This window comes from Paraphaeosphaeria sporulosa, assembly GCF_001642045.1.
Source record: "Paraphaeosphaeria sporulosa strain AP3s5-JAC2a unplaced genomic scaffold CC84scaffold_1, whole genome shotgun sequence".
In the NCBI taxonomy this organism is placed as follows: domain Eukaryota; kingdom Fungi; phylum Ascomycota; class Dothideomycetes; order Pleosporales; family Didymosphaeriaceae; genus Paraphaeosphaeria; species Paraphaeosphaeria sporulosa.
In genome coordinates, this window is record NW_017253360.1 from 3,335,762 (window position 1) to 3,351,707 (window position 15,946).

The 15,946-nt window shown below is 51.5% G+C and overlaps 7 protein-coding genes across 7 annotated transcripts; 1 reads left to right on the forward strand and 6 right to left on the reverse strand.

The window, feature by feature from the left end:
* Nucleotides 1-1,010: 1,010 nt before the first annotated feature.
* CC84DRAFT_1192562 (FAD/NAD(P)-binding domain-containing protein) lies at nucleotides 1,011-3,603 on the reverse strand. Its single transcript, XM_018181251.1, has 4 exons — nucleotides 3,295-3,603; nucleotides 2,653-3,235; nucleotides 1,903-2,602; nucleotides 1,011-1,614 (listed from the first exon to the last, which is right to left on the reverse strand). The coding sequence occupies exons 1-4, from the start codon at nucleotides 3,423-3,425 to the stop codon at nucleotides 1,418-1,420; spliced, it is 1,611 nt and encodes a 536-aa protein (XP_018042711.1). The 5' UTR covers nucleotides 3,426-3,603; the 3' UTR covers nucleotides 1,011-1,417.
* Nucleotides 3,604-4,162: 559 nt separating this feature from the next.
* Nucleotides 4,163-5,616, forward strand: CC84DRAFT_1134925 (MFS general substrate transporter; the record flags this gene model as incomplete). The annotated part of the gene is made up of 3 exons (XM_018176039.1): nucleotides 4,163-4,363; nucleotides 4,414-4,723; nucleotides 4,772-5,616. Exons 1-3 carry the CDS (start codon nucleotides 4,226-4,228, stop codon nucleotides 5,614-5,616), a joined length of 1,293 nt encoding a protein of 430 aa, XP_018042712.1. The 5' UTR covers nucleotides 4,163-4,225.
* Nucleotides 5,617-5,703: 87 nt separating this feature from the next.
* Nucleotides 5,704-6,492, reverse strand: CC84DRAFT_113846 (acyl-CoA N-acyltransferase). Its single transcript, XM_018176194.1, has one exon. It carries the CDS (start codon nucleotides 6,334-6,336, stop codon nucleotides 5,791-5,793), a length of 546 nt encoding a protein of 181 aa, XP_018042713.1. The 5' UTR covers nucleotides 6,337-6,492; the 3' UTR covers nucleotides 5,704-5,790.
* Nucleotides 6,493-6,649: 157 nt separating this feature from the next.
* On the reverse strand, nucleotides 6,650-7,352 carry CC84DRAFT_1078617 (uncharacterized protein; the record flags this gene model as incomplete). Its single annotated transcript, XM_018173806.1, has 3 exons — nucleotides 6,650-6,892; nucleotides 6,986-7,223; nucleotides 7,300-7,352. 3 exons carry the CDS (start codon nucleotides 7,350-7,352, stop codon nucleotides 6,650-6,652), a joined length of 534 nt encoding a protein of 177 aa, XP_018042714.1.
* A 223-nt stretch (nucleotides 7,353-7,575) lies between these two features.
* Nucleotides 7,576-8,759, reverse strand: CC84DRAFT_1108663 (arad-like aldolase/epimerase). The gene is made up of 3 exons (XM_018175203.1): nucleotides 8,441-8,759; nucleotides 8,045-8,391; nucleotides 7,576-7,998 (listed from the first exon to the last, which is right to left on the reverse strand). Exons 1-3 carry the CDS (start codon nucleotides 8,622-8,624, stop codon nucleotides 7,642-7,644), a joined length of 888 nt encoding a protein of 295 aa, XP_018042715.1. The 5' UTR covers nucleotides 8,625-8,759; the 3' UTR covers nucleotides 7,576-7,641.
* Nucleotides 8,760-9,378: 619 nt separating this feature from the next.
* Nucleotides 9,379-10,813, reverse strand: CC84DRAFT_1108668 (dimethylaniline monooxygenase; the record flags this gene model as incomplete). Its single annotated transcript, XM_018175204.1, has 2 exons — nucleotides 9,379-10,065; nucleotides 10,115-10,813. Coding segments are annotated over 2 exons (1,386 nt in total), but the record flags the coding sequence as incomplete, so codon positions are not given.
* A 921-nt stretch (nucleotides 10,814-11,734) lies between these two features.
* CC84DRAFT_1134936 (uncharacterized protein) lies at nucleotides 11,735-14,362 on the reverse strand (the record flags this gene model as incomplete). Its single annotated transcript, XM_018176040.1, has 2 exons — nucleotides 11,735-12,718; nucleotides 12,827-14,362. 2 exons carry the CDS (start codon nucleotides 14,360-14,362, stop codon nucleotides 11,741-11,743), a joined length of 2,514 nt encoding a protein of 837 aa, XP_018042717.1. The 3' UTR covers nucleotides 11,735-11,740.
* Between the last annotated feature and the right edge of the window lie 1,584 nt (nucleotides 14,363-15,946).

Here is a 15,946-nt window from a genome sequence, read left to right on the forward strand (position 1 = left end):
GAACCCGAACCCGAGGAAGTAGTTTACGATTTAAAGGCCGGGGCCCCGAACTCGTACGCAGAGAGTCTCGCATTATTCAATGACTCCAGGTGCTGAGTTTCCTACTCCGTCAGAGGAATCCAGGAACCGAGCAGAGAATAAATGAAACGATATGGATCCCACAATACGGGTGACGGACCAAAAGCATTGTGCAACCTCTGGGATTGAACTCGCTTTGAGCTTAGGTATGTCGTGCCGAGGACGGGACATCAAGATCAATCGACTCGCGGACAGGCGGGTCCGCCGATGCGCGTCGTGGGGCTATGACCGGCAGAAAGGCTATTGGACCACATTAACAACCGCACATCCTTTACACTGAGATTTTCGGATTTATATATTGAGTACAATGATTGTGGGGCGTGCAATCAATTTACTAGGTTTAGATAAGCGCTCTCACGTTATCTCAGCTCTCATTGTTGATTGTCATCAATGGGGCACACTTCCGCACCTTCTATCGTTCAAGTTCCACGTCGTGAGATTCCGGTCGCGATGTTTGGATTCCGCCTTCTAGCGCTTGTTTCCTTTGCACGCAATGCCTTAGCTCAGAGCGGTATCGAGCTGGATGAGCCTATGTTGAGAGGGGGAGGAAAGAGGGGACCAGGCGCCATGCTGCGATTTGGATGTTCTCAGGTAGGCGATATGATACAATCGTGAGGCAGAATGTTAATTATTCAGGTTGTTATCGAGCGACTGGACCCGTAGGTCTAATTGAATTGTCGAGCATGATCGCACATTTAACTGACACGTTCAGTCTCGTGAACCCAGGCTTAACCCCATCGACTCATATGCATCAAGTGGTGGGAGGCGTATGGTATTTTCGCCACCATTATCCAACAATGACCTGAACCCAGACAGAATGCTTTCTCGGCTTCAATGCCTTCTACCGACATCTCTAAACTTGCTACCTGCAACACTTGCCACTTTCTCGAAGACTTTAGGTACGTGCATCGACAACCACTGACCGAATGTTCTATTGATGTCAGACTAGCAATTACTGGACAGCAAACATCTACTTCAAAGCACGTAACGGCACCTACAAGCGTGTGCCACAGATTGCGAACCAATTCAACGAGGGCGATAACGCAGGAATCACGTTGTACTACACGTCGCCGAATGTGAACGCCACGACTGCGTTTAGCCCAGGCTTCCGAATGCTCACCGGCGATCCAATGAGACGCACGTCCGAAGGATTCGGCAAGAACATGCAGCAATGCTATCGCTGCTATACAGAGCCGAACTGGGGCGGCAGTCCGTATCCTCCCTGCATGGACCCGAAGTACGACACGGACCATTTCCCACAACAGCCGTGCGCGGGGGGCATCAGATCGAATATCATCTTTCCCCAGTGCTGGGACGGGACAAATCTGGACTCGCCAGATCATCGTGCGCATGTTGTGCACCCGCTGAATGGACCAGCCGCGTTTCCGGTCGTCAACGTTACATGTCCCGCAAGCCACCCTGTACATGTGCCACAGTTGATGTATGAGGTTATGTGGGATACATCGGCCTTCAATAACAAGGACGACTGGCCGGCTGATGGGAGCCAGCCATTCGTGCTCTCCACTGGCGACAACACTGGATACGGTCAGCATGGCGACTATGTCTTTGGCTGGAAAGACAACTCGTTGCAGCGCGCTATGGACAGTGGATGCTACCTCCGCAACTGTTCATTGCTTACGGAGCAGCCGCCCAAGATCAAGAACCTGTGCAACGTTCCAGTCACAGTGGACGAGGACATCGATGGGTGGATGGATGAGCTGCCTGGGGGTGGTATGGGGAATTAACCATAATATTCTTTTTTCATTAATCACACGGAACACTGCCCACATCAAAGCCTGGGGCGCGACGGTTCGAGCAACCTACGCGCCTTGTCGTTCTCCTCTCTCCACCACTTCTTTCTTAGCTCGTGTCCTCTCATGAATGTTTCCTCCCACGAGCGATCGAAAGCAGGCAGCTTGCGACCTGGTTCACCTTCTTTCGGTTCACCCGCAAGCTTCCTCAATGTCTCAAAATACTCCTCGAAATCAGGGAAGATCAATAAGAACAAGCCGCCGTCGCCTCGCTTGGCAATGCGCTCTTTCTCCCACTGTTGCTGTTCCTCTAGTGGCGGTAACTTGGCACGACCTGACAGAATGCGCGCAGCTAGCACGCCCTGCCACTCGAACACTTTGAACGTCAAGCCTGCTCCTACGGCTCCGACGAATAGAAGTGTGTGATCTTGTTGGTATACAACGTGCTGATACAATCCGGGAACGCGGTTGTTTCGTACCTCCACCTTTGGTAGAAAAGAGAGCGACCACGAATAACCGGTACCAAAAATGATGTGATCGACATCCGCGACTGAGGTACCATCGATGAAATGAACAGTCCTCTGGCCGTCAGCAGTGGAGACGTGTGAAATGGAAGGTTTAGTCGCGATTGCTGGGTGCTTGAACGCCACATCGCCGAAGTAGCCGTTTGCTTTGTGGCCTTCGATAACTGCGTATACCGGCTGTTGTGCAACTTGTGCAAGATCGTATGCGATGTCGGCCGCAGAAACGGAAGCTCCAACCACGACCACTTTCTATTTCGTGTTAGTTTTGTATGGCTGCGGAAGAAATGGGCCAGTCTCACCTTCCCTCTGTACGCATCTCGTCCGCGGAACATTTTGCTGTGCTTAACACTCCCCGGTCTTGCTTTCTCCAAGTCTGCCAACCCTTTGATTTTCGGAATGTAGGGTACGTTGTAATGGCCACTAGCGACAATAACAGCATCGAAACGTTCCTCCCACCATTCGTCTTCTTGACTGCTGCTTTCTCTGCGAAGCACTAATCTCCATTCCTTGCCATCTTTCTCGGCAAGCTCAACGGCGGTATTGTACGATACCAAATTTTCGTACCCGTTTCTGTCCACGAGCCCTGCGATGTAATTTCTCACTATCGAATGGTGTCGGAACGGCGTTTCCTTACCATGTCGCGAGATGGACAGCTGACTGCGCTCCGTCGGGATAGGCTCCTGAGAGAAAGACATCGGTATGGCGTCAACATTCGTTTCCAAGTACGGATACACGGATGATTCAGCATAGCGAGGCCGTGACAATTTTGGTGTTCTTGCAGGCAGGGATTCTGGAATTTCCAGTGCTAAATCTGCTTTGCGCGAAGCGAGTAAGTCGAATGTTGACGGGTCTAGATTTGGATGCGCATGTTGATCCTCGATCCTAATCAACGGGCATTAGTTGACAGGCATGAATGTGGCGTAGCTCGACCGAATACTGACCAGCACCCGCCTGGAGCTTCTCTGCGCTCGAAGACACGGATCACATCGAACGCCTTCTCTTTCACAAGCGCATCGATGGTGATTGCACCCCCGGGCCCCAGACCAATGACGGCGACACGCTTGACGGGCATTGACGGCGCGGTATCACGTGGAACAGGAGATGCAAGTGTGCAGTCGTAAAGCCAGTGTGGCTCTCGTCAATCCACCAGCTCCGTGGGGACTGAGAAGCGAAATTGCAGAGGACAAATCGTGGCGCGTCTCCTTTCAAATGTCACTGACGGTCCGCGGCGAGGCTACCATCGGCATCGGCCCAGTGCCGCCCTGAGACCTTGGAATCCGAGCGCCCAGGGTTGGATGTTGCTCAAATTTAGGCGAACGATACACGACATGCAGGCACCACATCGCGCAATCACGCTAGCTCCTACTTATCTCGCGCTTGGCAGGTGTTAGCGTGTCTACAACACCATACAGGTCTTCTGGATGTCCAAAATGCGGCAGAAGCGTAATCGGCATCTGCCGGGGCTACATGTCGGCGTGGTGATTGAGGCCCCAACGTGCCGACCCAAGAGCATGGCGTCGGGACAAGACATCCGAGCATGCCCTGGCGATGATGTGCTCAGGACGACAGGAGAGATAAGGATGAGCATCGCCAATTGCTCAGAGGGTGGAGGAAAACACACAAGGGCTGTCTGCCGTGCTCAGAATGGTTGAAGTGGAGAAAATCGACCTTCACCCTAGCGCACACAGTGACAACAGCTCGAATGATGTTCCCGACATCACGCAGAAAGATACTGCGGGCTTCAGTGCACGAAGAAAGTGAGTTCCATGCTGATTCAAGGCCACCGCGCTCCATGCCTGACTCATATACAGAGTCGACATTACTGTCTTGCCCCTATTGTTCTTGGGTCTCCTTGTCTTCCAACTCGATCGCATGAACTTGGCTTCCGCGCTCACAGATGGTTTCGCAAAACAGATTGGGGTCAATCAGAATACTATCAATCTTGGCAACCAATTGATGTTCCTAGGAATCGTGGTTCTAGAAATTCCAGCCAACATGGTATTGCAGCGGGTCAGCCGTCTAACGCAACCCAAACACTGTGCAACGACTGACGTGAGCAGGTCGGACCGCGGAAATGGATGTCGGCACAGGTTTTTTTATTCGGTCTCGTAGCCACCCTTCAAGTTTTCGTAAAGAATAGGACCGGGTTCCTTGTATCGCGAGCGTTCCTTGGACTTTGCGAATCAGGCTACATCCCTGGCGGCATCTATACCTTATCAACCTGGTACACAAAGTCTGAGCTGGCCAAAAGAGTCGCAATATTTTTCTTTGGCATGTTTGGCGGGAATGCGATCAGTCCACTTCTAGCCTCTGGTATTTTGAAGCTTGGAGGTCGCGGCGGGTTGAAAGGGTGGCAGTGGCTTTTCCTGTGTAAGTTGAAAGACTCCTCTTGGTATACGGACCCTGATCTCATGATAGTGGAAGGATGCTTTACCATGTGCGTATCGCTAGTCCTTCTATTCCTCCTGCCTGGCTCGCCTGATCAGCCTCGGCCGCTGTTGTCGGGGGGCTTCATTCGCTTTAGTGAATCGGACCAGCATGCACTACAGCGACGCCTCGAGGAAGACAACGAAGAACTGAAGCCGGGAGCGCAAGGGATGCGCATCCCGCCTTCCCTCATCTGGAAAACACTAAAGAACTACCGTCGCTGGCCGCACTTCGTCTCCACTTTCGCAGTCTTCTCCACGTGGAGTTCCCTCACAACCTACACACCTTCCATCATCATGGCCCTCGGCTTCACTCGCATCGAGGCCAATGCCCTCGCCTGCGTGGGCGGCTTCCTCGCCCTAGGCATCGTTTTCTTCTTCGGCTGGCTGTCCGACAAGACAAACAAGCGCGGCCACGCCGTCATCCTCGCACAGGCCTGCTACCTCATAATCCTCATCATCGCACGATCGGTACATCCTCATGTCGGCAAATGGTCCCGTTGGGGCTTATGGACAACGATCAACGCATTCGCCATCGGGTATCATCCCGTGCACAACTCTTGGGTGCAGCTCAACTGCAAAGATCCGAGGGAGAGAAGCATCTCAATTGCGATGTGGGTCATGTCTGCGATAAGCGGGCTCATGGCGGGCACCCAGTACTTCAGAGCAGACGATGTACCATTCTATGGCAAGGGGCTGCGGACGATGATTATTATGGTGGGGGTCGGGATGGTCGCTGCTATTGCACAAGAAGTAGTCTATTGGGATTACAACCGCAAGGCGAGGAGGAGATGGGAAGAGAGTGGGGGAGAGAAGCCCTGGTTCTACGTTCCGTGAGCCTACGTTTCACGACCGATCTGCGATTGGCAACATACGATGAGATACAGGGCCATTTTGCTCCACTACCACATTCTGCTTCGATTTTTTTCAGTCTTATCTATAACGCCACAAAACTCAACGCTTTTCTGGTCCTCTCCCACTACCCTCGTCACAAACATCCAACGGCGGACGTTAAGCGTCCGCACCCATCACCTTCTCCATCTCCACAAAATACAAATCCTTCTCAATCCCCAACCCCCTCAACGCCTGAACCGGAAATGGTGACGTTTCTCCCGTCCTCACATACCCCCTCTTCTCATACCACTTCAGCAACAACTCCCTCGTATGAAGCGCGTTCAGCCCCAGCTTCTTCACACCCCAGGTCTTGATCGCATATTCCTCCGTATGCGAAAGGATGCGCCCTCCTACACCGCCCGCCTGGAGCGTCGGGTTCACGGCGAGCATGGCCAGACGAGCGAGTTCCTCGGTTTTCTTGAAGGTGGCCATACAGCCCACAAGGTTGCCGTCGTCGGTAGTGGCCATGAGGAATACGGCGTTGGGATTGTTGATGGTTGTGAGGACCTGTTCTGGGGTCATGGTGAAGGTGCGGTTGAGCTCGGTGTCGGGACCGGTCCAGGCGATGTCTTGGTGGCGGAAGGCGGACTGGACTAGTTGGGCGATTTGGGCGGCGTCGGATGGGGTCGCGATGTTGAAGTTGAGTTGGGTGGTGGACGACATCTTGGTAGGGGACAATTGTTTTGGAAGGCGGATGGGTAGTGCTGCTGATGGTGGGAAAGTTCTGTAATGCTGGCAAGAGGAGGAATCGGACTACTTATGTGCTCCTTACAATCCGCCAGCACACGCACCACAGCTCTTCATGTTGTGGATAGAAAGGCGTACTGTGTATGACATAGGGCGCTGTGGAGGAGGTACATAGGGCGTCGCCTTTTGATACAGGATTGCGCCCCATGCACTTTCCTAACAAAGACTAGCGCTACTTCCCAGCCAAAACTAGCTGTTCAGATCAGGCTCTCCAGCGTCAATTCTTCTTTCATCCTATCCTCTGTTTCCTTCTCACCCACACTTCCTCCTTTGTTCCATATTCGCCAGTTCTTGATCTGAGCTGGACCTCCCACACCTGCAATTTGTAGCTCCCGCGATCGGACATTCCTGTGTGCATGTCGAACGACCAATCGTGCTTTGGGCAGGTAAGACCCGAGCTCAATGTAATGCCAAAATCCTCAATGTCGAACGGTGTGCCATTTGAGAGGGGATATGATGAATGTGGGCATTCCTGTTCGCATTAGCTTCGACATGGCCCCGGTATCAGAACCTCTTATGACTGCGTTCAACAATCGCAGTGACAGAGCAACACGGGCCGACTTACATGGTTCACAGCGACGAATTTGCCCTTGTATTTGAAAACCATGACTTGATCTTTTGCATCTCCAGCGTTGGCATCTTTCCACTCGTCTATTGCGACTTCGGCGGCTTTGCTGCTGTCTTCCCGCGGCACGTGGAATATGCGACATCCCGTTTTATATTGCCCTTGACAAAGACGTTGTTCGCCAACGCGAGTGTTGTCTTCGATGTCGGGATATGAAGCTACTGCTCCGGCGCAGAACCTAGGCCGGGAAAACTGGGTCAGAAAGTCCGATAACTATTGCTTTCGTATATCGTCGCAGTTCGACATCGACTCACCAGGCGTTGCCTGCGCGGGATGGCTGGGAAAAGGCATTGATAAGAAATGACATAGAGGGTGTACATGTACAAGATTGGGCTGCCGGTCGATAGATGTTCGTTCTGGGACTCCAGCGTATCGATAAGCGTTCCGACCAATCACATTAATCAACAACTAGACCCAGACTTTCTACAACAGTTGGCTATTTTCTATGCATGTTCCTTGAGTGAAGTGTCCCTTTCGTCTTGGAGTAACGGCACTGACGTTGTATTATTGTCTCATCCGAAGAGGAATGCCCCAACTTTACCGAAATGCACACGAAACTATGATAATTTTCAGATATACACCTTAACTACAACTGCCTACTCCAAATAATCGCCTCCTGTCTCCTTGTGTATAACATCGAACAACGGTTTAGCAGAAAACCAGCCTGCAATGTGTGTGCCCACGGTCTTACTCGTAAATACCGCATCTTCTTCTGCAATCTTCTCTGTTTGGCCGCCCCGCCCTGCAGCCGCAGCATCAGCCAGAAGTTGTGCGTGGCAGCACTTCTCCATGGAAACGAACCAGAACACCGCCTCTTCGATGGAGTGTCCGACAGTTAGCAGACCGTGGTTTTGCAGTAGAGCCGCTTTGTGAGGGCCCAGCTTTTTCGCAATGTTTTCTCCTTCTTCTTTTGCCAGGACGACGCCTTTGTATGATGTGTAGAGTACATGGTCCTGCCATTATTAGCTGGTTGTATTATCTAGTACGTAGTATGCTTACATTGTGGAACGCGCAAGAATCTTGCGTGATTGTGTCCAATTTCCTCCCCAGGGTGCAAAACGATCGGCCGTAAATCGAATGGGAATGGCAAGCAGCGATGACATCAGGTCTCGCTTGATGGATGGCGGAATGAATCATATACGCCGCAGTGTTCAGTAGCCTGCACTCTCCGCCGCCAATGACTTCGCCTTCCTCGTTCACGTGGATCAGGTCGGACGACTTCATCAGATTGAATGAAACGCCGAATGGGTTGACCCAGAATGTCGCAGGGTCGACGGGATCGCGGAGCGTGATGTGGCCTGCGACTCCTTCATCGAACCCAAATTTTCCGAAGATACGGAAGGCGGCTGTTGTGAGGTGAGATACTGAATGCTTTCATTGGCAGGGTGTAATTACCAGCCAATCGACCTTTCAAGTATGCACGCTCCTTGTAGGGATCATCAAACTTTGGAGGACCCGGAATCTTGGTCTTTTGCACTGATGCTTCAGTCTGTGTGATTCCGGGTTCGAGGGGCGCTGCATTTGAGGGCTTCTCGCCACCATCTTGGTGGGGCTCAAATGTGGCCGACGGAGGCGACATGATGATAAGACGCACTTTCAATTATGTGAATGGGCGCGACAGACGTGGAGTGAGGTTTCGAAGATATGGAGTTAAAAGAGAGTAAACTGAGAGGCAGACGATAGAAATTGTATTGCTTTGTATGGTAAGCGGTTGGACTTACCTCGGGACGCAAGTGGGGATAAGCTGTGTGTTTACCCCGCACATCGGCCATCAGCCACGACATTGCACCGGAGAGACTGAAGCGTGATAGACGATGCTTTAGCGTTACTGGCGCGTGTTGCATTGTGGGCCAATGCCGTTAGGCACAGAGCCGCACCAATTGTTTCCGTTGAACACGCAAACATCTCAACTGTTTTTCCAGATCTGCAGTCAAAAAATCCACCATCCTGCCAGATGTGAGAAGTGGCCGAGACACCACGTACTGTATGGTTACGCGGAAGGAATCCAGTGCAGGATAAACTTGTCTTCTGAGACATCCTGCCGCGACCGTCTCGATTATGAAAGTGCTGACGTGAGGAATGCTCAATCAGCGGGTCTTGCGACGTTGCCTTCGCATCAAGAAACTGAACGCAGTCATAATCGGAGCTCGGAATGCCTTGCACATGCATGAAGAAAGCGGTTATCGAAATAATCCAGCTAAATGCCGAACGCGCACACACAAAGATTATAAGAGGCCTACAAGCCCAACTCATGTGGAGACACAAGCTATACGCGCTATTCGCTGTCCTGATTACCATACCAGTCATAGCTTGGCCTTGATTTGTTTCTTGTGGTCTTCATCCTCCTTGAGCTTTTTCCACCATTCAGCCTTCAATTGTAACACCGCGAAACCCTTAAGTGCCCACTCATCCTGCCACTCGGGCAACTCTCCGCCTTCCTTCCCAGCCACCGTTCTCAAGAATTCAAAATACTCGCCGAAGTCAGGCTTGATCTCATGGAAGAGGGATGTTGGTCCCTTGTACTGCAGTCGTTTCACCGCCCAGTCATCTTGCTCTGTAGGCGGGGGAAGACCGCCACCACGTCCTGCAAAATAACGCGCCACAGCAACAGCTTGATACTCATACACACGAAAAGAGATCGCTGCTTTGACTTGTCCCACCACGGCCAGTGAAGGGTCTGCGATATTGAACACATGCTGGTAGAAGCCAGTCAAGCGACCGCTCGGAGCGACTGGATTTGGGTACAAGAACGGGTACGAGAGGCGGTATCCTGTAGCGAAATGTACCTTATCAACGTTGTCGACTTCAGTTCCGTCTGCAAAGCGAACCAGGACACCGGAGGTGGAGCTGGGAGAAATATGCTTGATTTGGGGCTTGAGAAGCACGTTAGGGAGATTCCAGGCACCATCCAAAGCTTCGTTTCGCCCACGCTGAGAGACGTAGAGTGGGCCTGAGACGATATTGTGGAGCTCGGTTACGGTGTCTGATGCGGACACGTTGCCGCCAACAACGACGACTTTCTATCGTTCGGTGAGTAATGTCCTAGAGACTGTTCTTACAGAAACATACCTTGTTGACATAATGGTCTGGTAACCTGTAAGCTTTTGAGTGCTCAAAGTAATGGGGTAGAGCCTTTGACGTCTCTGACAGACCCGAAATATTTGGTATCTGTGGGACACTATAATGCCCTGTCGCTGCTATGATCGCGTCGAATGACTCTTGCCACCAGAAGTCCTTCTTTTCACCTTTCAGATCGTGACCAGTCTTCCGTAATGTTACAACCCATTTGGCTCCCAATTTTCGCGCACTTTCAACATGCGTATTGAGCGAAATTAAATGTGTGTATGGTTCTGCTATCTCTTCAAGGTACCCTGCAACTGTCTGCCACGGCTTCGTGGGATTCTTTTGGCCCAGACGATGGATCGAAGCAGCAGAGTTGTCAATCGGGAAAGGTTTGTATGTGAATGACATGACTTCTGCACCGACATTACTATCCAAAGCTGGGTATATCCCAGTGCGCGCAGTAAGGTTCTCTGGAAGCGGCGATGCAGACGAGGGTAGCTCCGCTGGTGGCTCATACTGGGGTTGATTCGGAGAAGGCGAGAAAGGCTCAGGATCCTCATCGTAGAGCCATGTACCTCCGACTCTTTCTCTTCGCTCAAATAAGCGAATGTTTTGGAAGGCGTTCTCTTCAGAAAGGGCCTTTATGGCAGAGATTCCAGACGGACCAGCACCAATGACAGCAACACTAGAGTATCTCGGTGACATGGGTTCGGTACTGATGTGGTGGTAGGAGGGAGATGCTGAGAATTGCGCCCTTGATCTTCTCTGTTACGGCTGGTAGGGACGATTGATCCATATACTTTCGGCGGGACAGGATTTAGCGACGCAAAAGAATCCCTGGGCGATAAAAGATCATAGACCATCATTTGAAACTTCGCAGTGCCTCTTATCAGCTATTTGGTCTGTACCACTCATCTGCAGCAGGTATGGCGTCATCTTCCACGTCGATTTGAGAATGCAGCAGGAGCGGCGCTACCTGCCTTTGTAGTGTCAGTTAGTGGATCGCCTTGTATCTTCTACTCGACCCATTCATCGCGTGGTATCCACATGTAGAATGAGGTAAGATATTGGGGCGCGCAGCGTTTACAGGCCCCGGGCACGCCAAGAGCACGTGACGCCCTGGCCTCCAGCTCCAGGGCTCGTCGGCCAGACGACGTGCTCGACAATTCGTTCCTCACATCTCGGGTTGACATCTATCTCACAGGTGAGCTCGTATCCTTTTGAGGAAAGAGCATGAAGTACAGGCGTGAATAATAAAGTTCGTGATGGTGACTAACAATCATTTTCTCTTGGAGTTGAGGATGTGGGATGTGGGTGTCGGCATTTCCTATTTAGGAATGACGTGATTGGCCCCTGGGAACACGCACTCGGCACGATGGTGTCCTCCATCCGACACCGGCCCTCTATCGTCATTACGGATCCTCCCGTCGAAGCATGAAAAGCTTCGTGTCAGTTAAAATCTTCAGCCGTTATCGCGATCAACAGCAATGTTAATTAAGTTACAGGACCTATGTTTCCGTCAGGTGGGACCAAGATGAATGCTCACGAAAATCAATCTCCACGAACCGCATTCATTGAGCAGGGTCACCAACGGCACTTAAAAAAGGCTGATTTCTCTAAAACTGCATGCTTCTACTCTGGAATCGTGTATGCCTCAACGAAGAAAGTCTTCGTCCCACTGCCCATGGTGGCCGACTCTCCCGAGCCCGGAAGGACAACCTCTGCTTTGCTGTTAGGAGGCACAGTGACTGTAAGATGGAAACCATCTGCCTCGACCCTCCAGCTCGAATTTACTGCACCGTACGGACTCAAAACATGGGCACTAGCACTGGTAATGTCTCCTCCCGGCTCCGGCGCAACCACCACTGTCTTCCAACCTGGTGAGCCTGGTGCTATGCCCCCAATCTTCTTATGGATCCAGTCTGCAACGCTGCCGAAAGAATAATGATTAAAACTTGTCATAGTGCCTGTGTTGATCGATCCGTCCGGCAGCATGCTGTCCCAGCGTTCCCAGGTGGTGGTGCCGTTCATGGTGACGGCGTAAAGCCATGACGGAACCTGCGTCTGTTGTAACATCTTGTAGAAGTCAGCTGTCGCGTTGATGGACGTGAGCGCATTGCCTAGTTGCTGAGTACCGGCGAAGCCAGTTCCCACAAGATACGTGTTATTCTTAATGACTTCGCGCAGTGTTTCAGCAGCTACCTTGCGAGCGGCGGTATTGGGAGTCCAAATATCAAAAGCTATACCCAAGGCGAGTGCTGTTTGGGTGACGTTCGCGATGACGGGGTAAGGCTCCGTCCACGCCTTGTGAAATTCCTTGATGAGATCTTCGCGTTGACTTGCGTATTGCGTGGCAATATCGTCTTTACCCAGGACCTTGCTCAGGTTCGACAACAGGCGGGTCATCTCGATGAGGTACGCATCCGAGACGAGGTGTTTGTCAGTGGTCGCCGCTCCTGCATCCTCCGCTGGTGCCTTTGGGTCCAGCCAATCTGCGAATTGAAAGGTGGACCTGTCCCATAAGCCTACATCGTTTCGCGGGATTCCTGTGTCGATCCAAGCTTGGGCCGCATCATACTGCTCCTCGAGCATCTGCTTGTCTGCGAAATTCTGGTACAGTTGGTACGGATGGCCGACGACCACATCGCCCCAAACAGACACAGGCATGCGCGCGCGTGTGCGCTGATCATCGTTGATATCGTCTGTTGGTATGTATACCGGAGGGACCATGTAGTCTCCGCGTTTCTGCTCAGACCACGCATCCTTGAGCCAGCCGCGCCAGAAGCCAGACGCATCGTAGAGGTAGTTTGCAGTTGGCATGAAGGCGTGCGCATCCCCTGTCCACCCTAGGCGCTCATCACGCTGCGGGCAGTCTGTCGGAACGCCGAGGAAATTTCCCCTTAGAGACCAAATAACGTTTTCGTGGAATCTGTTCAACAGCGCATGCGAGCTCTCAAAGTATCCAGTACGCTCCATATCACTATGCACAACTTGTGCAACAACGGAAGTACCGTCCAATGGAGTTGCGCTGGGCCAGCCATCTACCTGAACATACCGAAAGCCGTGGTAAGTGAAGGACGGTTCCCAAGTCTGCGTTGCATTGCCGGAGAGTATCAAGGTATCTCGCTGCTTCGCGCTTCGCAACGGTACCGTGTCGATCTCACCATCATTCATTACTTCCGCGTGGTGGAAGGTAATGTTTGTACCCGAAGGACCGGACACAGTCACTTTGAGCCACCCCACCAGGTTCTGCCCGAAGTCAATCACAGTCTTTCCTGATTTGGACTTGAGTATGGAGACAGGCGTGACCTGTTCAACACGCTTGATAGGAGCGCCGTCGGAGGGAACCAACGAGCCAGCTGGCATTGGCAATTGCTTGACTGCTGACCATCCGCTGTCGTCGAATTTCGGAGTTGACCAGCCTTTCAGTTCTGCAGCCGAGTTGTACACCTCACCGTCGTAGATTTCAGATGAGACGATTGGCCCAGTGGAGGCACTCCACGAGAGATCACTCTTGACTGTCGTCTCCTTACCTGAATTTTCCGTCACGGAGAGCAGGCAGAGCAGTCCAAGGGTGTCGCCCCAAAGATTACGAGGTATTTGTGTGTTGAAACCAATCCTACCAGCGTACCAGCCTTCCCCAATTGTTGCGCCTATGGTATTGTCGCCCTGTTGCAACAGATCCGTAACATCGTAGGTATCGTATACGTGCCGGTAGCTGTACGACTGCCATCCGGGTGCGAGTACGTGGTCGCCGACGCGCTTGCCATTTATCTCTGCAACATACAGCCCCAGCGCAGTGATATAAAGCCTCGCCTTTGCGATCGTGGTATTGACACTAAAGTCTTTGCGGAAGTGGACCGGACGCTTCGTGGCATTGGTCTCTGTGGCGCGATCGGCCGCAATCGGGAATGCGCCTTGCCAATCATCTGTTGTCAACAATCCTGTTTCAACTGTGGAAGGTTGTGACCAATCTGACGAAGGTTGGCCCTCCAAGCCGTGTGCGCGAGCTCTTACAGTAGCGGTATCCTTGCTCTTAAGCTCTGTTCCAGGCCACGATATCAGCACCGACTCTGAGGTTTTGACATTATAGACCTTGGGTGTGCCATCATGGGTGATTTCGATGTCGACTTGGGATTGCTCCCAGTCGACTGCCGTGCCTTCAAATCGGTATGAGATACGAGGCCTCGTCTCGGCGATACCGAACGCCGGGCGGTGATGTTCGAAAGTAACAGGCGCCACTGAAATAGACATGCTTGCAATTCTGCATCTGAATGCAAAACTCTAAGTCGCCAGTACAGCTTGGATCTTAGATTCAAGCCAAGAGGTGTTCAAACGCGACGCTATATATGTTGACAAAGGGATGCTTCGCCTCATAGTGTTCGCAACTTCGGCATACATTTGCACGAAATCATCAAGGTATGTGAGACCATGCACTGACTGTAATATAAAGCTTCCCATAGTGGCCTTGCCCCGCCCCCAAACTTGTCCGATCTCTAGCTGTATGCAGGCTGAAGAGTACTGTGCTGTCGATCCCCCGCATGGATCTCCGCTCCCGGGAGTCCGCGGGGCTTGGCTAAGAGCAATCCATGTTGTATTTGAGTCTTGTCTAAGATGATTCGTCCCTCTTCCTACGTAGGAATGTACGCGGGTCCTGCGTCGCAGTTTCGCTACAATAGTGTGCGAGCGGAAGGATTCCCTGACTCTGTCATTATCGTAGAACATATTACGCTCTTCTGTAAGCCTGAAGTGCCTTTGACCTAAACCAGTAGGTCACTGCAAAAAGAAAATCAAGCATCTCCTTCGAACTTGTTTGGCCGGACGGGCTTAGCATTTCCCGTAAGTATAGAATGCACATTGTTGATGGGTATGGTCGGTACCTTTGGGAATGGCAGGCGCATAAGTGCGTAGGTCTCATCACGTCATTCTCAAATTTGTAACGTACCTGGCAAGCGAGCGGCGCAGGCAAGCGAGCGGCGCACCCCACCAACTTTTCACCACTTCATAGGAATCTATCTCAACAATAAGATAAAATAATAGAATATACGCATTATGCTAGATTAAGCTACATCTCTAGTATCCTTCTTACATGTTCGCGAGTTATGGCCAGTCTCCCTACAGCGCCTACAGCGCGCGGAAGCCTGCCGACTAATACCTAATCACGCCCTACCTTGACGCGTTTCCCCCTCAAGCTGCTGCTCAACCTCATTTTGAGCTATAATTTCCTCTGCCTCTGCCTTTGATAGGGTGTCTTGCTTCTAGATACGCTTCTTTTTGCGCTTTCTGCGCATTATAGCAGTCTTATTTGCTTTCTCAAGGCTCTTGATCCGATTACGCATTAATGCTATTTCGTACATTACCATTGTAGAGCCTTTCTTAAGCTGATTAAGTCTCTCAATAATAGATATAGGTGATGAGCTTCCATGCCTCTATATCTTATCACGTATTAATGTTGATTAAGCCTCTAGCTCACGCGCGTTGCTTGGTGTTCGCGCTTCCTAGAGGGTAGTCTCTAGTGCAGGCGGCGTTGGCGTACGAAGCTTCACATCAAGCTTCGCTATCACCCTATTAGGATCATGCAGTACTAGGCCAGCGCCTTAAAAGCTTGCGCAGATATTCTCCTTTATAATTGACTGGTTGTAGGCTGCGTAGAAGGCTGGTAGGAACTCTAGCTTAGTGATATGGTTGATGTGATCGCGAATTAGGCCCTTAATCTGGCGGCTATATGCGCGCTTCAACGGCAAGAAACAGCCAACATCAAGTGGCTGTAGGAGGTGCGACGAATGTGGCGGTATATAGAGAGTATAGATGTTATTCTCCTTATAGAGTGCTTGAAAT